Raw genomic sequence first — 22507 nt, 5'->3', positions numbered from 1 at the left:
AGTACAGAACTGGTTTTGTTATGTTTTAAGTGAGAAAGTGCTGGAAATCAGTCAGGTTTGGGTATGAGTCACCCAGTCTGTGTTTCCTTCATGCCTCATGACATCTGATCAGTTCCTCTCAACACAGATGTTCACATGTTCCTCAGGAATCGCTGGCATTCCCCTGAAATGATGTCACATACTTATGGACACAAACAGGAATGCTGCCCTCCTTTTATGTCTGTCTGCCTTTTATTTCTCTTGGCATCTCAGACTCTTTCACCAGGAACACATTGAGCAGATTTGCTGTTTTTAGATGCTAATTTTTATTCACCATTTTCATGTCGACTGCGCAGCCACTTATCTCATACTGCACAACACATCTACATAGGTCATACAGAGCAAAATGATTCGTTTCTGTGCTAACATCAGCTTCTCCATCTGTCTCCACAGTGTCTGACTGCAGCTCGGGTCCCCATGCTCTGCCCTGTGAGTGCTGCTTGGCCTGCTGAGCCCATAGGTGCTGGTGTGTCTGTACTGGGCTGCAGCTGAAGCAGGGTTACAGTGACTGGTGGTGGTGTTGGTGCCTGCGGTGGTGGAGGCGGGTCATCAGAGGGCCCAGAGCCCTGGTAGCAGGCGGAAGGGCCTGTCTTGTCCCAGCCACACGAAGATGAACAAACTGAACTTCCACAACAACAAAACCATGCAGGACCGCCGCTGCGTCTGTGTCTTTTTGCCCAATGATGACACACTTAATGTCATAGTCAATGTGAGTACAAATATAAACAATTTCTCAACCCATAAAAGTAGAACTGCATAACTGACCCAGAGGGTGTGTCTATTTTAATGATAAAATAGGCAATTTTATTTTCTCATTAAACTTTATGCCCAGATATGTGTCTGTCTCTGTCTGAAGGTAGCAGCACACAACCCTGTTAAAGCCACAACTTGTCGTTTTTACTATTTGTGTTTTGTATGGATTAATCAAACAAGATAAAACATGTTAATTACTAAGCCTTAGGGGTGCTGAAAGGTGGATTTTTTTACCTTTGGGCAGAGCCAGACTAGCTGTTTCCTTCTGTTTCCAGTCTTAATACTAACCTGAGATAATCAGCTGCTAGCTGTTGCTTCACATTTATCATACAGACATGGTATCAATCTCATCATCTGACTTTAGGCAAGAAAGTGAATAAGCTTGTCATAATAACCCTTAAATACCTTGCATTAAGGGTTAAGAGTTTTGATTTCATAACAAACTATTTCTTGGCAGCCATCAGATGCTACTTACGAAATGTTTTTTGTGATGCAGAAACCTCAGGAATTTATTTAGTGTCAGTAAATTAAAAATTAAATTAAATAAAAAAAAATCTGTTTAATTAATTTTTGCTCTTAATCAACTGCTCTGTGTACAAATTTCAGTTGTTGGTGGCAAAAAAGCAAGACTTCTATTTGAATTGAAATCCATTTAAACATGCACAAGTGACAGGAGTTGAAGCGTGCACACATTGCCCTGCACCTTTCTGAGCTTACTGTTCATGGTGGTTCACAACATGATTCATATCAGACATTACCGCTGGGCTATTTTGTGTGTGGTTTGTCTGTGTTTGTGTTATTTATACAATGGCTAAAAGATGATCTTAGAAAGCTTCAAGTGACTCTCTCCTGTGGTCTTCTCTCCTCCTCAGGTGAAGACCCTGTGCCAGGAACTGTTGGTCCAGGTGTGTGACCTCCTGAGACTGAAGGACTGTCACCTGTTTGGACTCAGCGTTATTCAGAGTAAGACTTCACATGTCAGGGATTACTTGGGAGGGAAACATGCTTCCTACCTCTGTTTTTGCAGTTGCTCATGTTGTTTTGTGGTGTGCTGTGCACAGTTTATCTGTTTTTAACTTGATTACTCATCAGCTGAACAGAACAGCCCTTGTTTTCAATGATTGTCCCTCACATCTCATCCCATTTCTAAACTAGTGGAGGCTGACTGTTCAGTGAGTGGACAAAGACCTCATTTTTATTTTAAAACATTTTAATGACATGGTCACATCATGCAAATTGTAGAGTGAATGCAGTCACAACGAGGGCCAGAGCCACATAAAAACAGTGTTACCATGCAGTTACTTTCGTCAGACTAATAACTTGGCTGAGAACCAGGAATCTGTCCTAAACATAGCATCTCTCACCTATATGTCATGGCGACCTCGCAGCGACCAGGGCCTCCTCGTCCTGAATGGCTCCCATTGTTGAGTGGAGCTAAAGTTGTTTTTACGGTGACGAAACGGTGAGGGTCGTACACTCAGAATGAGTCACTGCGTCTACGCTTTGGCAAGGCAGACAGCGGGTGACAGTTGTAGACAACTGCAAAGGAAGAGTAAATTGCAAAGGCGGTGTTTTCAGACAGCTGGCATCCAGATGAGCCAATGACAGCCCGGCAGGTCAGTTGAGCAGGAGCCAATGGGTCTGATTGTGGGACATTCCTGAAGTGCTTGTCTGAACAGCGTGAAATCCTCAAGGCAAACAGAGGCCACCCACTCGCTGTGTGTCACCGGCAGTCCCCCTGACCAGAGCATCATTTATCGGCCGCTCACCAGACACGGGTTCAAATGCTGAATGTCTTTGTTTGCTCACTGTTTGGAGGATTTATCTCAGATGACAGAAAACAGGAAATACAGCATTGATGAGTACAAGAAACTATATTTAATTTTGTAAAGTGTGCTTTTCTGTGACAGTGTTGCAGGTGAGACTATCTGAATGTAGTGAGCCTGCCAGAAGCTGCTAACGGCCTATGTGGTTTAAATGGCTTTAAATGAGCTAAAAAGATTAGTCCATTAGTTTGTCAAGTGAAAATCAATGCAGCCGACCACACCACTTCATTGTTATAGCACTTTTTAAGCAAAATTTATAGTATTTTATTGATTCCAGTCTCTTAAATGTGATTATTTGATGTATTTTTTGCCCTTTGTGATAGTAAAGTGAATACCGTAGGATTATGCTCTGTTGGTCAGACAAACCAAGCAATCTGAACATGTCATTTTGGAGTCTGGGAACTTGTGTTGAACCTTTTCTGTGCTAGTTCATGGGGGAAATGTTGGGTCTCTGTAGATTAAGAGTTTGGTCCTGACTTGCTCTATATGGATATGGATATGGATATATTGTCCTGAGACAACTTCTGTTTTGATTTGGCGCCATATAACTTAAATTGAAACGATTTGTTGAATAATTCAGATAAAATTCAGCAGATTATCTGATGATGAAAATCGAGCTCCTCCGTCAGTCTGATTTTCAGCTGAATATCTCATGACATCTTTCCACAACAGCTAGATAATTAACTGATTAAATCTTCATCTACAATCTGTCAGAAATTATGTCCCTGTGTACATAAATATACATAATATTCTGTTAACAGAATACTACAAAACAGACTACTAAAAAGTAGCTTTCCTCAAATCTTAAAAAACATATATCATCCCTGTTCTTTTTACTTCTGTGGTGATGTTTAACCACAAATTGTTTGAGAATACTTTTCACAATGAGGTCTGTGGATTAGCCTGAGCAGCAGGGATATTGTTTCTGGAAACAGACACTGCTGTTGAGTTTTTCAAATGTAATATTTGGATTCTTTAATCACCACAAACCAAATATCATTGACCTTAATTGTATCTGGACAGCAGCAGAAGTCTTTGCGGTGGAGTTCTCGAATTGTCCCCAAATAAAGCCAAAACTATCTTCATGGGAAGATACCACTTGGGTTTTCAGGATTTTTTTAAATTAACGAAGTGTAAAAGAAGGCATTTTAACATGGATCAGAATATTAAGGACATGTATCTAGAATATAAGCATGAGTCATAAAACTTAGAGTTTGCTATTACATTTTACGAATTTGATAAATACATATGCACTGATGTTCTGCCAGAGAGGCTCCGCTCCTGCCCCTCATTTTCGTTTGCTTTTCAACGGGTTTTCATTGTATAGAAACTCAGAATTGTCACATCAGCAGGCCTGCAACTCAGGAAAGGCATCACTTCAGGAGCAGATTAAGACATGACAGAGTGAGGTGAAGAAATGAGGAGGAACACCAGAGGCTCGGAGTACAAAGGGAAGTGCAGAGGCTGTCTGATGTGATGGCTCTGAGGCGGTCTTTGAACAGGGCGCATTCAGGGAGGATTTCTCAGTGTACACACAAACATGAAGGCACCTATAGATCCACGTGTACACACACACACACACACACACTGATGACACAGAGAATGAGTGAGCTAAATCTGCTTCCCTCTCCGACAGATAATGAACACATCTACATGGAACTGGATCAGAAGCTTTCCAAATACTGTCCCAAAGAATGGAAGAGAGAAGCCAGCAAGGTGAGAAATCATGTGGTGGATCATTGACTTTCAATCAAAGTTTAATAGTGAGGAGAGGACATTAAATGTCCACTTTAAAGTGCCGCACGGCAAGATTGAGTTTGTAAACATTCACATAACTTCCCAGCCTAAGTCACAAAACTTGATTTAAAAGATCCTCAACCTGGGCTTCACAAGATTTATCCAAATGAACTTCAGCGACAGGTAGATACGCTGCCCCCCCTACAGGAAGTAGAAGTATGAACTGTGCATAAGGCCTTTTTTCTGTTTACGGTCATACAAACCGCAAGTGTATTTGCACTAGTAATTCAGAATATGACATTATAATGTGTTTGTTAAAGAAAAAGTACAGTGTTTTCGGAAAATTTGCTCATTCGCAAGAGATGCAGCAGAGGAGCACAGACTGCCAGACAAAGCTGCTGAGCCCACTTTTTAGTCTCTGTACAGGCTCGATAGTACAACACCTCAACCTCATTGTAGCAACAACACTCCAGAAAGTCACCATGAAATAGTTACAGTCCGTAACTCCCCCTGAAACCACAAATTGTTGTTTTTACATTTTTGTTTGTGTATGGGTTAGACAAATGATACGTTAGCCAGTCAGCTGTAGAGATGCTGGCAGGCATATTTTTGAACTTTGGAGAAGTTTCTAAGCCACATTTGAGCTAGCAAGCGTAGCTGTTTCCATCTGCTTCCAGTCTTTATGCTAAGCTAGGCTAATTGCCTAGGGCTTCACTTGAGACTTGTTATCAAAGTTCTCATCTAACTCTCAGAAAGGAAGCACACAAGCATATTTCTCAAAATGTTAAACTGTTACTTCAGTGCCCCATAATTTAAATTATTGTCCTGGTTTATTGAGTTTCTGAACATTAATGATCTCAATAAACATTGAACAGAATCAGAAAACACAAATAACTTAATTTAGTTGTTATTTATGTCGTTGTATTATTCTGTGTATTGAAACACAGTGTCATGGGACTCATAACCATTTCTATTTATGTGATGAAGCTACACTTTTGTTTATGTATGTATTACAGATTGTACCTGTAACAGCAGATAACAATCAAAGAAACTGAGCTCACCAACATGCTCCTTTTAACTTACTTGGTATGCTTGAATATAAACAGATTCCAGATCAGCCCAGTTGGTAAATATTTGTGTGATGGGTTTGCTTGTATCACATTTCATAACACCCGAGGAATTAAATTTAAATGTTTTATAAATGTTTGCTCTTTTCCAGTTTGAGACAGCCATACAGAATAGTTTGTAGCTGCACTATCGAGGCTTATAAGTTGCCTAAAAACTGCTGTTTTGCCCCACACACTTCATTTACTATTACTTATTTCATCTGGAAGTGAATAAGGCTTTCCACATTTCTATTCCAGGGCATTGACCAGTTTGGGCCTCCAATGATCATTCACTTCAGAGCTCAGTATTACGTTGAGAACGGGAGATTGATCAGGCAAGTGAAGTCCCTCAACTGACTGCATACAACTTATACCTACAAGAAGCATGAAATACCTGCACAAACTGTTCTAACATCCCTCAGTTTAACATCAGGTAACATACAAACCAGCTAACTTTGCTGTTCGTCTGCCCTGCAGTGACCGGGCAGCCAGGTACTACTACTACTGGCACTTGAGGAAACAGGTGCTGCTCTCACAGTGTATCCAAAGGGAGGAGGCCTACTTCCTCCTGGCAGCCTTTGCCCTGCAGGCTGACCTCGGCAACTTCAAACGCAACAAGCACTTTGGGAAGTACTTTGAACCTGAAGCCTACTTCCCCCCATGGGTGAGTGTGTCCAACAAGACACCCCGTGTGGGCTGAACCCTCTCATGTCAAATTCATCAGAGAAGAAGAGATGATTTAAGATGACTGACCATCCCACACCTGTTCACACCAAACCACATGTGGCTCTTCCCTGTTCGTCTGCACCTGCAGCTGATGCTGATCACATCTTGTACTAATGTCACAAACCTATGCTATTATATGTAATTACTTAAGGGACTTATTTTTGATGCTTGATCATTCACTCTGATATGTTCAGCATTAGACTAACTAAGTTATTTTCATCATAAATTAATCTTATGATTATTTTCTCAATCAATCTGTTAGTTGTTTTGTCAGATAATGAAGGAAAATCACAGCCAATCACAGCCCCTCAGAGTACAAGGTGGTGATGTCTTTAAATGTCTTGTTTTGACCGGCCAGCAGTTTGAAGCTCAAAGATATTCAATTTACAATGATATTTAACATTAAAAAAGCAGAGAACTGTAAATCAAACTGTGGCTTCATGATGCCATGAAAAGAAAAGCTTGTTATTCTGTAATGAGGGTGCATGACTTGCAGCAGAGGTCCCCGGCCAGAATGATACAGGGGTGTTGCAGTTAGGTGGTACACACTTTAACCACTCAGCTATTGGAACGCCCCCCGGCCACTGTTGTACTACAGAGTATTTTAATTCCCTTCTTTTGCAAGGCTGTGGCACATGCAGGAAGCTTAAAAGTAATGTTAAATGTGACTAACGCAGTTAACGCATTACTGTATTAGACTGGTAAATCCTTCTGCGGTATGTCTGTCTGATATTCCAGTGAGTCACACTGAACTTCGTTGTAAAACAGCAGTGAGTGGACAGGTCTCATCTGAAAAACACCAAAAATAGATCGCTGTATCACTGATTGAGAATCTGAAACATACAGTAAAGGTGTGCTTTAGGCTGTCCGGCAGTGTTCTGTGTCCTGACCCACCCTGTGTCTGCAGTTTGTCGGTCTGAAGCCACCTTCCATTAATCACCCTGACCAAACACTTAGGGACAGCTCCGCATCCGAGCATGTGGGATAATGAGAACTGGGACGCCGAGTTTATTTTTGTCCCTGGAAGTGGCACACACACTGTTGTTCTTTTTAAATCTTGAGAAATGCTCCATTGACATGGCCCTTCTAGCCACACTGGCAACCTCCCCCCCCCCCCCCCCCCCATCACCACCACCCTCTACCTCTCCTGGCTACGACAGCCACACCCGTTTGATTGCCCTTCACTTCCTGTAATTAGCCTCCTGCCTGCTTATCGCCGCTTGAAACCAGCGGTGACAGGAAATTGTTTGATGATGAGTGCTACCCTACAGCAAATCCCCTGCAGATTTAGGTGCTTAGAAAGCTCACTTACAAAATCTTCAGAAGCCACGTGCAAAGCTTAACGAGTGTGTTTCCGGTTTGTGCCTCTGGCTCTTGTCAGTCTCTCCAGGTTGGCATCTGTCTGCCCTGCGGCAGGGAGCTTCATTACCCTCATTGGCATCCTGTGCTGCCAGTCTGTTGTAATGAGTGTGTACAACTTCAGGGCAGCCAAACCTGACATTTCCCTCTTTCTCTCCCTGCTCAGGTGATAGCCAAGCGTGGCCGAGAGTACATCCTGAGGCATATCCCAAACATGCATAAAGACCAGTTTGCTCTCACAGCTTCAGAGGCGCACCTCAAATACATTAAGGAGTGTGCTCAGCTTGATGACGTCACTGTCCACTACTACAGACTCTACAAGGTGAGCGATGGTACACAGTTTCAGCAGCTCATTGGATTTCAGGCTGTTCTACTGCATCAGATTTGACTTCACCTGATATATATTTGATGTCATGTCTTTCAACAGGACAAGAAGGAAGTAGAGGCATCACTTACATTGGGACTGACTTTACGTGGTATTCAAATATTTCAGGTATTCCACGTTTCTTTTGAATATCTTCATTTATCCATAATTTGCACCTTGTAGTCGCACCTTGTGTTGCACCTGTACTGACTTCACGTGTCTGTGCTTCTGTGCTGCAGAATGTCGGGTCTGTGAGGCAACTGCTGTACGACTTCCCCTGGACCAACGTGGGAAAACTGGTATTTGTGGTGAGTCAGACGCACCATCACACCTTTTTCAACACATAGCCCTGAGAAACATTTTTCATCAGTGCCGTATTTTGTTTTGTTTTGTTTTTGTTTTATATATACACTCACTCCAGCAATGACGAAACCCAAGCATCCCCTGGCTTATGACGATGTTTATGAAAGCCTAGCTCCTGCTCAGGGTTGTGGAAATTTTTACGCAAGGCTTTTTTTTTCTCTGCACTGCTGTTTTATCTTAGCCCTGCAAGTCCTCTGGAACTAATCAGGGATTTAGAAAGACTTCATTGCATGTGCACACACACGCAGACGCTGTATACATATTTTCACGTAATCAGCAGCAGTATTTTCTCTCATATGATGTACTTGCCTCCTGATTTATGCATTTTATCAATTATCATTGGTGTCCCTGTGCCCTTTAAAAGAAATCCTGTTAAATCTTCTCATCTGTGCTCTGAGTCAGACTGTCGTTAAGCTGAGCACAGCAGTCGGTTAATTTGCTTCCATAGGGTTTCTGTTATCACAGGAAGGCCCAGAAGCTTACTATATATCTGTGTCCCTGTGACGGCTTCATGGTTTCTGCCAGTCGGCTGTTCATCACAATCCAGAGAGGTCATTATTTCTTATCGCTGCTTTTGCACAAAAACGAGCCCCTTTGACTCTAATTTTGGCTGTCTTTATTTTTAGACAATTTAAGAGACTTCATAAGCAGTTTTCATGACTGTAAGGCCCCTGAGAAACTATGTTGTCCCAGTGGGTTTTGATTCAAGAGTGGCGAGTTTTGCTTTGGCCTAATTTTGGTGCAAACAACCATCGCATCTGCCACACAGTTCACAGCAAAGACATCCTGTTTTCCTCATTCTTGTTTTTTGGCGGTTTCCTCGCTTCTGCTGTCTGCAGCGTCGTGAGACTGAACCGGCGGTGGCGTGGCTGTGGTTTCACTGTGGACGTGAAGGGCCTCTCGTGGCCCTGTCCCACCCTTCTCCTGAATAACAGGCTTTCTCCTCCACCCCACCCACGAGTCACGTCATCCAACACCGCTGCCACCACGGCTGCAGCTACGGCCGAACGAGCCAGAGTGTGCAGCAGGGCGGAGGGATGTGTGGGTCAATAAACACCAGATGTTGCAATGGTTTCAGGGGGATTTTCTATTCAGGATATTGGCCAGGGTGACTTTAGCTCGTCTTTGTATCAAGGTTTAAAGGAAGGAGGGGCATGTGGACATCAGTGTTTCTGAAATGAAGTCATCACCCTTGTGTCCTGTGGTGTTGGATCTGAGACTCTGCCTTGACCTCACCAGTACTCTGGTTTATGGTCTTGTTGAGGGGATTGTTGGATAAAAACGGCCCCTGGGTGATGCTGGGAGTTTTCGATGTGTGTGGCCTGTTAGGGAGGAATTGTTGGAAGATTGTCGGAGAGTTTGGACGGACTGACCACATGTACACATGAAACAAGAAACTTTTCCAAGTGCCGTCTTTTAATAACCTTCCACTTGACACCAGTCTGCTGCCGTGTGTGTTACCACCAGCAGAGATGCCATCGGTTCAATATGTGTGGATTTTTAATTATCGTTGCCCAAACATATTAATAGTTACAGTGCAAACAGGGACCTTAAGTAGCTAATGAATCATGATTTGACAGCACTAAGACTCATCAACATCCTTCTTATATTCCTGAACACTGGCCCTTTTCACACCTACTTCATTTGGTCCAGAATTTCTGACTTTTCAGTTGATCCAAACCAAAATTGCAGGTGTGACATGTCCTTTGGACCACAGTCCAGACCAAATGGCTGATCTTTGGTCCGACAAAAAGAGGTGGTCTGGGTTTGGATCAGATTTAACCATGGTTCAGTTCTTCTGTAGTGTGAAAACAAAGAAAAACAACACATTTAAACAAAATGAGCCACTGTAGCACATTGAAGAGGGAGACAGCAATGTTTAATGGACATTTAGTAAGACAGAAGAAAAACTCTTTTCTGAGAGAATTGACAAAATGCTTTATATTTAGATAGTTGTGTCAAAAACAGGCAAAACAATGTCAGGATGCTGTGTAAAACATGCACAGCACCACCCACAAGGCCAGAGAGTAGTCTGTGAGTGTGAGTAGTGTGATTTATCCTGAAATAACAGCAGGATTGACAGCATGCCTGACTAAGACGTGTGGTAAATATGCCCCCAGCCTGTAAATACAAGGAGTAAAAGTCAAGCAGCAAGATCACCGGGGAGAATAGAGATTTCATGCGGCACGAACCTGCTTTGCCTCCCTCACTTTGGCTCTTTCATACTATTTAGCTGCCCAGTACGATTTTAGTGTTTTACTGGTGGCCACTAGGAGCTGCAGAGGGGCAATTTGAGGTTAAAGAGAAATACTCAACTTGAGGGATGGACGAATTTCTTCTTCATTTTCCCACCCAGACATTTGAAAAGTCTTTCAGCCTCAACCTGGAAAATGATCTTTCACGAGAAAACCAATGTCCATCATTTCTTATGAACTTATTTCTCTAGAGTATGAAGCTGAATACCCATAATGTGCTTCCCTACCTTTGCACAGGCTTTGAACAGACTTGGATTAAGCTGGTTTCTTTAAAAGTGTCCGGATGAATACAGTGAAAGCTCGGTCCTGTGGTCAGAAATGTGCAGCTCTTTGCATTTTCCAGGGCTTTAAACCCACCCGTCGCCTTTGAAAGTCCAGTCCCTTGCAGAAATGTTTATAGGTCTGTATTGAAAACAACCCCGCTGACACTAAAGACAGCTGTTATTGGGTCGAGCCTCTGCCAAAAGGCGCGGGAGAAAGCACAAACCCACCATTTTAGTTTTTCCATGCATTCAGCCAGCATGTCCTCTTCCTGGAACATCATCAAAACTGCTCAAAAATGCTTTGTTTCAGTGTCTGTGTGAAGAAATGAAGAACAGATACACCAGCTGATTGATTGTTGCATTGTGTTTGGCTCCAGAATAGTTTTCATGATCAGACGTTGTTCCTCCTCTGTGGTTAGCCTTCGGGCCTTTCTGGCACTCAGTCATAATTTGAAATCTACATGCCTGTTTCATAATCTTAAATTACAAACTGCTATAAATCAGAGAGTCCTATAATCAACATTCATGTGCTGTCTTTTTTTTTTTTTTCCCTCGTCCTGCTCTCAGGGGAAGAAGTTTGAAATCCTCCCTGACGGTCTGCCGTCGGCCCGTAAACTCATCTACTACACAGGTTGTCCCGTGCGCTCTCGCCACCTCTTGCAGCTGCTCAGCAACAGCCACCGGCTCTACATGAACCTGCAGCCTGTTCTCAAACAAGTCCGCCGGTTGGAGGAAAATGAAGGTATTTTCCACAACTTTGTATCGTCCTTTCATTTCTTATGTTGTCTTAGGTTGTGTAGGCAAAACACATGTATGAATGTATGTAAGCCCACATACCCACCCATCTTTGTAGGTGTCCCATTGGCTGATATGTGTATGGACGTTATTGATTGTTTGTCTTTTATGGGTTTTTTTACATTTTTTTTGCTCTTCTCCGTGCAGCTTGGAAGTAAGAGAAGTTGTGCCAGAAACACAGGCTGCCAAAAAAGAGTAATATAAAAGATGTAAACCTTTTAGTGCTGCCTAGTCCTTGAGCACAGCTACTTTGTCAGAAATACAACAGAGGAGGGACCAGTATCTTCCTGGAGACTCTGTTTGTTGGCTGGCAGCTGCTTAGAGCCATCCAAAGTTAGTTTGTCAACTTAAGATGAGCTGGTAGATGGATTTTGTAACTTGTTACCAGAGTCTGGCTGGTTGTTTCCCCTGTTTCCAGTCTTTGTGCTAAGCTAAGCTAACAGACAGATGTTAGAGCTGTGCTGATTTTCACATCTAGCTGTCCCAAATTGCTTTAAGGGGTATAATTTAAGTTTTGCACATGGAATCATTTTGAACAGTATCCACTCTGGTGTAAATATTATAATGTTTCTGTGTTTCGCTGATTTCAGAGAAGAAGCAGTACAGAGAGTCGTACATTAGCGATGCTCTCGAACTGGACATGGAGCACCTGGACAAACGTTCCCGGGCCAGCGGCAGCAGTGCAGGGAGCATGTCTCATCACAAACGCCTGTCCCGCCACTCCACAACCAGCCACGGCAGCTCGCACACCTCCGGCATTGAGACGGACAGCTTCAGGGCCCCCGGTCAGGCCCCGCACAGGCCCCTACGAACCTGCAGCTCGTCAACAACCAGCCACGGAAGCTCGCACACCTCCGGCATCGAGAGCAGCGGCAAGGAACGCATTCTAGATGATGACGGTAAGAATGGAGAGTAGATGTTCAGGTAATATTTCATCCGAAATGCTAAACTGTTCAACCACACCGAGAAAAATAATAGAATAAAAACCATAAACTAAAAAGTGCATTTCAAGTGCGATTTAAAAATAAACAAAAGTATCAACATTTTTAAGACAAGCTATAAATATGGTAGCAATCTAATGTTCTGTGACTACCTCGCACCAACACAGCTCCAATGATAATAACAAGACACTCACAACATGCAGATTACAGGTTGGACGTTGTAGTTATCGTACAGATTTTGTTTTGAGTTTTCATAATTGAGACGACGTTTGTTGCCTCAGAGATTGAGATGCTGGTGGACGACCCCAAAGACTACGAGGAGCTTCACGAGATGGCTCTGGACCAGGATCTGTGTATCCACATCACTGAGGACATGTTGACCATGTCACCTGATCAGAGCAACGGATACTCAGGTACAGATGCTGCCTCACTGTTTCTGTTCCTCTCCTGTTATTTATTCACCCACAGTGCACAGACTGGAAAGACAGCCATAAAGAAGCATGTAAACCCAGAGTGAATTATGTTCTTTATCATTGTTAATGGTTAACACCAAGTAAGTCCACACTGAGCTGATGAAGAGTCGTTTCATACCGCAGCTGCATGTTATCATCTGTCCTCCACAGGACTGATAGTGAAAGACGTCAGCTCCTCCACCTCCAGCTCCTCCGAGACCGTCGTCAAGATGAGAGGACAGAGCATCGAGTCTCTGCCGCAGGTACATCAGAGTTGATTCACAACACTGTGTGTGTTTGTATTAGCACAATACACCAAGTAATGTCTGGAGAAATGTATTTTAAGAAAAATCTATCCTGAAATGCATTAACTGTCGTGAAAAATGCTGTTTTGGATCCTATTTTGCTGTTTGGTTGTTTATTGTCGTAGTCATATTGCATTGTAGCCACTGCAGCCTCAATCAGACACTTAACAGTCATCCACAGTCAGCTACATGTGCAGCAGAACTATAAATCCAGCTGAAAGCCAAAGTACAATAGAGGAGTGAAAGTTAATTAAAGTATGACTACAAAGTGACTTCTGTCATCCGTGACTGATGATGATTAACAGTGTTACATGTTTGATGGCCTGCAGCTTTTTCACAATATTTGATTTGACGCTTTCCACCTGCAGACGTCTGCGTGCAGGAAGCCTCAGTCTTCGACTGACCGGCACAGCCAGTCTCTTGACGACGTCCGACTCTACCAGAAGGACTGCCTGCAGTGGGCGGAGCTCTGCCAGGACACCGCCCACAGCTACACGTTCGGCTGCGCCCAGGAGCTGAGCGACGGCGGCGGCTACCAGGGCCTCGCTGATCAGCGCGCCGGCATGCTCGGAGAGCAGCACCCGTTTCCCATCAAGAGAACCAACAAGTACTTCTCCCTGGACCTGACCAGCGAAGAGGTCCCAGAGTTCGTGGTGTGATGGAGGCGGAAACGAGGCGACCTCAGGGTGACCTTTTTTCGCTCGTCCATGTCTGTGTGGAGATGTGTCAGCCCTCAGGGAACGAGACGAGAGAGTGCTGGAGAGGTGGTCTCTGTTCTTGGCAGCGATGAATATACTAGCAGTATGTCGGCTGTTCCTTCACTTACCACTTCAGACGAATAAGGCTTCATAAACGAACAAACGTGGAGGATTCTGGCTGAAAACCTTAAGAACGAACACTGGGTTCAAGAGAGCCTGTGTCTTTAAAGCGAAACCGAGCTGCTCCCCTGTGCGAAAGGAAACAAAAGGGATCTTGTCATATTCTTTTAAAAAACATTTTTATTCAAATCTGTGTCCTCCACACCGGTTTCAAGAACCACATGTCGGGTTTGCCTGTTTCATAAAGTTGTAAAAAGACTTTGTGTGCATGCACGTACTGAAGGCTTACAGCAGACAGGGACTCACGCACGCACAGACATGAAGAGCATATCAAAGATTTCCTCTGGAGGACACAAAGGACAAAATCACTCTGAGCTACAAACCAAAGACGAGAAATGGAAATAAACTGAAATGTCCAGCTTACTCTGAGTGTGCAACCATGACAGCAACATTTCAGAGTCATGGCGGGATAAGATGAACCCGTAATCCTTTGAGAGAAAGCAGCCACGGTTTCTCCAACGCCACTTCATTTTACCTCAAGAGGAAGTGCAGTGTGCCAACTCCCCGCTCTCAGAATGGACTCTTAATCACATGAACACACACCTGATGTGCCTTCATCACACTATGCAGGTGTCACCCTCGCCTTGACAATCACACACCCTCCTCACACACCTTAGTCGTTTTTAAAGATCCAAGCCATTAGAATTCAAAGCTCTACTTTATTTTTAAACCTTGAACACACACCACTTAAGCAGATCAAGCCAGTTTTTCAGCATCTTAAATGTCAAAAAGACTTGATTTCAAACTGTTTCATGTCCTGTGAAATCCTGGGAGGAATGAGGTCGAGTGAGTTCCTGCGTGTCCCGACACGCGTTCAGTTTGTGGCCATAAAAGCTTCCCTGTAATCTCGACTCAAGATGGAGCCCAGTTGGCTGTCGGCCAAAACAAACTGTGCATTTTGATGCACGCGTGCACGTCTTCCTTTCTGCTCACTTTTGTTTCATTCTTGTTGTCCTGTTTCGTTTCATCTGTCGTTTTAAACTGGAATTTGTTGCAGTTTTTTATTTTGCATCCTGTCGTCTTACCTGAAATCTCTTCACATGTTGTATTTTTGTATGAACTGTCCAGATTTCTGTATGTTGAACAGTTATTCTGCGTGCAGTTGATTTCATTCAGTATTACAAGCGAACGTATGTGACAGTATTAGGGACGTGCAAGGTTTGTGGCTCCAAACAAGAAAGACTGGTTTGAGAATTTTAATCTCCCTGTAAGACTGTGGAAGCTGACAGGATGTGTTACAAGCTGTTATTTCTCACAGATCCGCTGGTATGAATGAGGACAAAACAGGATGATTTTACTCATAAATCATGCAGCTCAAATTCAAAGTGCCACCGTTACAGCTTTGCATGACACGTGATGCTTTTTTTTTAAAGGTACAACCATCATATTTTTAGCTTCTGTGTGCTGAAACACACCCTTGTACTCACAATCTTTATCATGAGCACAGAATCATGTTTTGATTTTAAAATGAACTCGTAATGATTCAGTTCTTCAAATGACTTTCCAATTGGTTGAAATGATCCTTTAAATTATTGAAAAACACTTACTGAAAACGAGTGGACTCTGCTGTCGTATGATGTTAAAGGAAATAATATTAAAGGAAGGAAATACACTTAATACTGCTCTTTGCTGAGAGTTGGATGGGAGGCTCTATTCCATTTGCATGTTGGTATACTAAATATGAAGCTACAGCCACAGGACGATTAGCTTAGCTTAGCTTAGCATAGAGCCTCAATCTATGTGAGGGTACTGCTTTCCAGCACCAAGTCACTAATTACCACCTGATATGTTTTGGTTTTGTTTTTTTTAAGCTGTACAAAAACCAAGGTGGAAAAACAACAATTCAACATCAGAGGGCTGTTTGTTAGCCTGGAATTTACTGCTCCCTGCCAGGAAATAATTTGTCTCATAACACAATATAAAAACACAACATGTTGTTTTTCACCCTTTGGGTTTTTGTACAGATCAAACAACATATAACGTGTTAATGAATGAGCTGTGGAGGTGATGGTAGGTGGATTTAGTCACCTTTGGACAGAGCCAGAGGAGCTGTTACCCCTCCGATTCCGTTCTTTATGCTAAGCTAAGCTAACCTCCTGCAGACATGAAAGCTGCAAACAATCTAACTCTTTGCAAGAAAGTGAATAAGCACATTTCCCAAATGTCAAACTCTTCCGACAGATGTTTAGTGTTCTCTGTGTTGTATGTCATCTGAAAAGGGGACGCTGTGATTTTAACATCTTGAGAGTAACAAAGCTGTTTTACAACTGTCAGTCAGCAAAAACAAACAAATAACGTGATAACTGTAGTCAAACTCCATCTTCTTTTATTTACTCCCCAACTTTGTCGCTAAGCTGAGCGCCATGATGTGTAATTTTGTCGCTGCGGCTTAAACGTTGTTAGCATTTCCAAACTCATACAAGGCTTCATTACAGTCATTTTACAGCACTGTTATCCTTTTTCTGAGTCATCCCAGTACAGCTTTAAGTATCTATTATCATTCAGACTCACTCTTTTCACATACTGGCAATACAGCATCTGAACAAGGTTTTAAAAAATACATTTATGTAATACATAACAAATACACGCATTTGATACTGCTATGTAAGTAAAGACAACCTCTATATTTCTTACAGTTTATTTTCTTCCACTGTTTAAAACGTATGATTATTTCTTCTCATTAATGGAAAATGTCTAAAGTCGTTTTTTGATGGACGGTGATGTTTCTTATATTAAAACAGTATGTGTTAAGGTACATAGCCATACGGTCATAACCCATGTCCTTAAATTCTTCAGAATTTGTTCTAACTTCCTTGTCTGACTTCAATGTATGGTCATACTTACACTATGTAAGAGTCTGTATGTCTGTGTCCATAATCCTTTCTGTGAAAGGATCTTCATTCAGGAAAAAATGATTTCTGTTTTTGTCACCCTGTAGTTAAAGAAAAAAAAAAAAAAAAGATTTGTTATTATGAAGTCTGGTCCGTGCCTTCTTGGTACTAATGCCCTCAATATCCAATAAAAAGGTACATTTATTTGCCAATGTTGTGCTGTTTTGTGGTGATTTCAACGTGATGCAGTTTAGTTGATTTTTAGATTTGCAAGTGATTTCCAAAAATAGTTCCAGTCACTTTATTTTTTACCCCTCCTGGCTTTAATCTACCCAGGAAACAGATTTCTCTCCAAAAAACATTAATAAAAAAAAAAAAGCATATCTGTACATTGCACACAAAATATATTCTAAAACTACCATTAAAAAGTGATGATCAGATAAGCATATTTCATCCTCTTACGTCTTTAAAGTGTAGCATTAGTTTGTGCTGCCCTCTGGTGGTAAGACACTTTCATTAAAGTACCACAGTTCGGCCTGAGGGTGGCAGTATTGTCCGTCATATCAGCCTCCAGCGGCGCTGTTCTTGTCCTATCTCCTGAACTCGGTGTCACCTGTACATTTAAATCTGATGCAACGGCTCAAACAAATGAATAACTTCATTCAGAATGACTCACATAATTATACATTTTATAACCCATATCCTGAGTCACTGGCCAGAAGAACTGGAAACATTAATGTGGAATTTAAAATCCTGCTTTTTAACAGCACAGAACATGGATTTTGCATTTTGTTCTAAAGTATATCAGCATAGCTTTGCATGACTGATACTTTCCTACAGCTCAATGAAGATTAAGCAGAAGTTATCTGTTTCCTAGCTGGCCTTGTCCTCGAGGTGAAGTTAAACCTTGGTTCTCCCTCCTCGTCCTCCTCCTCGTCCTCCTCCTCTGTTCAATCACGTGGTGAACCCAGGTGAGACTAATGACCAGGTATTATCTCCTGACAGCACATGGACTTTTAGGTTTGTTCCTGTTGGCTCCTCCAGCAGAGACACATTGACAAACTCAGACTCATTCATCATCATGAGACTCACTGTGTCACTGTGTTTCAGATTGACGGAGATTATTTGTGCTTTTATTTCATCCATTGTTGTTAATAATAATAATAAATAAATAAATAAATTATTACTTTTTTTTATTTTATTTTTATTTTTTACTAACCTGAGCAAGTTCAAAGGTCTGACCAATTCTGATTTCCTTTACCTGAACAGACTTGAAAAATCTCAATAGTTTGGTTTTAAGGAATAAACGTACTTTTAGCTTTGAAATTGAACGTCTCATCCAAGATGGCTCACAAACGATGGTCGGACTTTCAGCAGTACACCTTTTTGGTTTCAGATGTACGTCCGGAAAAAGCTAGTCATCTTATGTTAAGGTTGACTTTTGGCGTCTGTTTACTAAAACAAAAAGCCATTGAAGAGTATAAAGCGTGAAAACATATTGGGCAATGAAGAAACGGAGATAAAAAACGAAAACCACTAACATAGACACCTGAAGTAAGACAGCTAACTGCATATGTCAAGCTAATGTTAGCTGGCAATATAGTTAGCCACGGCTAACCACAGCTAAAGCTACAACAGAATTTACTTACTGGTTTTCCCTTAGCTGTTATTTGTTTTTGAACAATGCCCAGTTTGATGATCCCATATGTCAGCTTGTTATACAGCTTAAAGTACAGTCATGGAAGGAAATCAAAACAAAAAACAGCTAGCATGAAACACCCGCTAAAGCTAACTAGCTTAATGCTAGCGGAGTAGCATTAACTGCCATCTCAGTTTGTAACTCCAGGAATTTGTATGATTTGGTGGTAAAGCTGCCTCTAAATGAAATCAATAATTAGTTAATCTGCAATTTAACACATTCAAATGCATTTAAATGTGTTAAATTGTACATGAATTTGGTACTGATGTCGGTATAAATATTATCACAGTATGAGACTCAGACACAACAAACACAACAAACTGTATAAACAGTAAATAATCAAAATTTATTACTACTTAAAGTAGTTCAAATTGCAGAAAGACAGCATGTTATTGTAAGCATTTCCTCTCATATTCTGTGATTAACCAAAGGTAGAGTTTCTGCATACATAGTGTATCGGCCTAAAATGTATGATTTAAAGGCATTACAGTTGTAACTGTAACACAGTTCATCAGCACGATCACTGAAAACCCTTTTTTGTTATTTTTTTTTCATCTGCAGGTCCTGCACTCTGCCTTTGAACCCACTACATTACTGGACACAACACCATCCGCTGAGGAACACCTCTACATGCAGTTGAAAGCTTCGCCAGCACCAAGTAAGTCGACCTTGTACTGACATTTTTTTCTGTACATTTCATTAAACTGCCCTCTACACACACACACTAACCTCTGGCTGCAGATACGAGCGTTTTTAGCCTTTACTACTTCAAAGAAAATCCTAAATCTTACAAACACAGAGGCAGTATTTAAAAAAAAAAGGACTCATGCAACATCCAGGCAGAAAACACCAATCATCACCACAGAGAGACTGATGTACAATTTAAGAGAAAACATGGATGCTTTCCACAGTGCAGTGAGCTCCACCTCCTTCCTCCACCACAGATAATGTGTCTCCCTCTCTCTCCCCTCCGAGCTCCACAGCTGTACAGGAAATCAGTCATCCGCCATCCACTGCTGTCGCCATGGCAACACGGAGGGGGAAATCCATTCTCCGTGTCTCTGTCACCCCCCCCCCCCCCCCCTTTCTTTTGTCTTGTTGGATCAGGTGTAGCTCCGTTCAGATTGTGCGCGTGTGTTGCTTTTAAAATTCAAAACAACTGAGGTCATGGTGTGCTGACCTTAACGATGCGTCTGATGCCTGATTCATTCGAGAGGTTTCCATCCTTTCTCATGATTCTATGCATCTTATCTTCTCATCTATGAGCGTGTGTGTGTGTGTGTGTGTGTGTGTGTGTGTGTGAGAGGGCTGGGGGGCGATCGTTTGAGCTGATTGTTTGAGAGTATTAGGTGACAGCGCGTCTCCAGCAGCAGTGGTGACCTCTCCGTAAATCCCATGGGGCATTGGGGCAGAACAGGCGGGGTGGCTCGGCTCGGCTCGGGCCAGCAGCTGCCTGGAGGAGCCAGATGGTCACAAATCAGAAATGAAATCCAGGCCCCTCCCCCGCCAGTCAAGATAACCCCACCTCTCGTGCGTGCACGTACACACACACACATTCATACACATCATGTATCATATGAACACTATTCACACACACTCATTCGAGCATCCTCCTCATCCAGAATCATCATTGTTGTGTGAAAACCTTTTTAAACCAGAGACCATATTTCAACCAATTAGGTTAAGAGAATTTTGTAACGCAGCATATTCAAAAAAAAAAAAAAAAACCCTCGAAACATGATTAATCTGAATCCGAGGCAGCTTCTCCCAGTTCCTGAAAGGCTGACATATTTCAGCCCCACCCTTACACAAAACAGCACAATTTATCATGCTAGAAAAGGTAATTTTGTTCATATTAAGACCGCAAGTCACCACATCTGCCCGTGTCCTCTTAGAGGTGGATTAACGGCACTTAATAAACCAGCCTATTAACCAAAACAGCTGCACTGACACCACAAGCTTCAGAGATGATCCCCAGAGCCGATAATAAAACATAGTAATCAGATTACAAATAAACAAATCTCTGGATTTATCTCTTCTCCAGTGACGGGGGGACGGGTTTCACTGTCTCTGCTGACGCTAAACGAGGCCATAACACACTGTATCTTAGGGCAATGAACCCGGGTACTCGTCCCTCTGTGGGTACATCTGCATTTGGAGGTGCACGAAAAGCTGTGTGCATGAAAACAAGTTAGCAAGGGAGTAGGCTGTTAAAAGTAATGGATAAATGGTTAGTCATAAGACCGCTAACGATGAAATAGATGAAATTATTAACTATAAGTTGTGAATAGACTACTTTTATTTAATAATATAAGCTAAAATCGTGTTTATAATTGATAGTGTTAAACATCCGGTGTATAATCCATTCATAAGAACAGATTTGGAACATGAAGGATGATCTCAATGAAGGGCCAGTTGAGCTCATCTGACGGGGCTGTCGGGGGACATCACTGGAAACCGCTGGCTGAGGGGACCCAGGACTGGCTATCACAGATCAGTGTGGTATCCTGGTGACAGAAGCTTCCTGTGATCGCCTCCACAGGAACCATGACTCATTAATTCTCCATCTTCCTCCTCCTCCTCCTCCTCCTCCTCTCTCTCTGTCTTTCCTTGGACATGTACACTAACTGCACGTTTCGCAGAGAATAACATCTGCATGAATGGAGCTGAGGAAAATGTGATTCACAGAAAACATGACATTCGGTGCAGACATTACGGTGAGGATGAGTAACATTAGCTGAGTTTACCTTCAGGCAAACCATGCACATGCATAAAGGCCCATGTACAGTATGCTCATACAAACATGGATGCATAGACGTGTGTGAACATGTGCATGTAGTCAGAAACTAGGAAGCTCCTGAATAGTTTACAATCCTCATAATTTATATAAAATGAAAAAAATACACGTAAGTGAGTCACACATAGCCTCTCAGTTGTGGGATTTTGCAGGATTTCTTGGGGTAATTCATATGAGTCCTTCATCTGAATTTGGTTGCAGTTTCACAATGCGGAAAAAGATCCGGCGGCGTGTGACAAACGTCACCACAGGCTGTAGGAAACTGAATGGCATATACTGTAAATTTACCAAATTTGGTCAAGATTGGATGAAATTTGGAGGAATATTTAAGCAAGAGTCCACCGCTGCACTGCCGTGATTTGAGCTAAATGCTAACCTTAGCGTGCTAACAGTCATAATAACAATAACAGCATTTTAGTTTGTTAGAACGCCAACTAATTAAAACTAAACATGAACTACAGCTGAGGATGATGATGATGATGATGTCATTAGGTTTGTAAATACGCTAACAAAACTGAAGTTTGGTTTCTACGTCTTTCTTGTAAAGTGTTTTATAACGGGCCAAAAGATCACACGATTTAAAAATAACAACATTCGACCAGACACATAAACATACATATACAAACATATGAGATCAAAAACGTAACCTCACTGGTTAAGGTAACACCCCGTCTCAGATACACACCAGCTGCATGCGTACACTCACGCACTTGGTCTTGTTGATCTGGCTTTAATTGTGGGCATCCTGTACTTGCAGAAAATCCAGCATATAAACACAGAGAGAGAGCAACGAGTGCAGCACGCTGCTTGTTTATGCACGTTCTTCTGACTTTGGTGCGTAGTTGCTGGTGTCTTTCTCTTTTTGTTTTAATCTTTGATGGCTTCACTGTAGCACAGTGGTCTAAAGATTAAAAGCCTCGACTCTGGTAGGGCACATGTCGTGTGTGCGCTGCAGGATGTTGTGGTTGTTGTTGAGGGTTGAATGAATTTGTCTCATGCAATGCCTGGAATCACACTC

General features: G+C 42.2%; 1 protein-coding gene across 1 annotated transcript in view; it reads left to right on the top strand.

Annotated features, from left to right (window-relative positions):
* frmd6 (FERM domain containing 6) overlaps positions 1-17204 on the top strand; it is a 28179-nt gene extending 10975 nt beyond the window's left edge. Inside the window, exons 2-14 of the mRNA XM_076749337.1 lie at positions 433-748; positions 1665-1755; positions 4255-4334; positions 5720-5796; positions 5939-6125; positions 7713-7868; positions 7974-8039; positions 8150-8218; positions 11359-11533; positions 12177-12485; positions 12809-12940; positions 13151-13242; positions 13653-17204. Coding sequence (XP_076605452.1) covers positions 650-748; positions 1665-1755; positions 4255-4334; positions 5720-5796; positions 5939-6125; positions 7713-7868; positions 7974-8039; positions 8150-8218; positions 11359-11533; positions 12177-12485; positions 12809-12940; positions 13151-13242; positions 13653-13943 — 1824 coding nt within the window. The 5' untranslated portion in view covers positions 433-649 and the 3' untranslated portion in view covers positions 13944-17204. The remainder of the gene's footprint in view (positions 1-432; positions 749-1664; positions 1756-4254; positions 4335-5719; positions 5797-5938; positions 6126-7712; positions 7869-7973; positions 8040-8149; positions 8219-11358; positions 11534-12176; positions 12486-12808; positions 12941-13150; positions 13243-13652) is intronic.
* The last annotated feature ends 5303 nt before the right edge of the window (positions 17205-22507 follow it).

Source organism: Chaetodon auriga, chromosome 14, assembly GCF_051107435.1.
Source record: "Chaetodon auriga isolate fChaAug3 chromosome 14, fChaAug3.hap1, whole genome shotgun sequence".
Taxonomy (NCBI): Eukaryota; Metazoa; Chordata; class Actinopteri; order Chaetodontiformes; family Chaetodontidae; genus Chaetodon; species Chaetodon auriga.
Note: the sequence above shows the minus strand (reverse complement) of the source record. Positions and strands in the feature narration are given on the sequence as shown.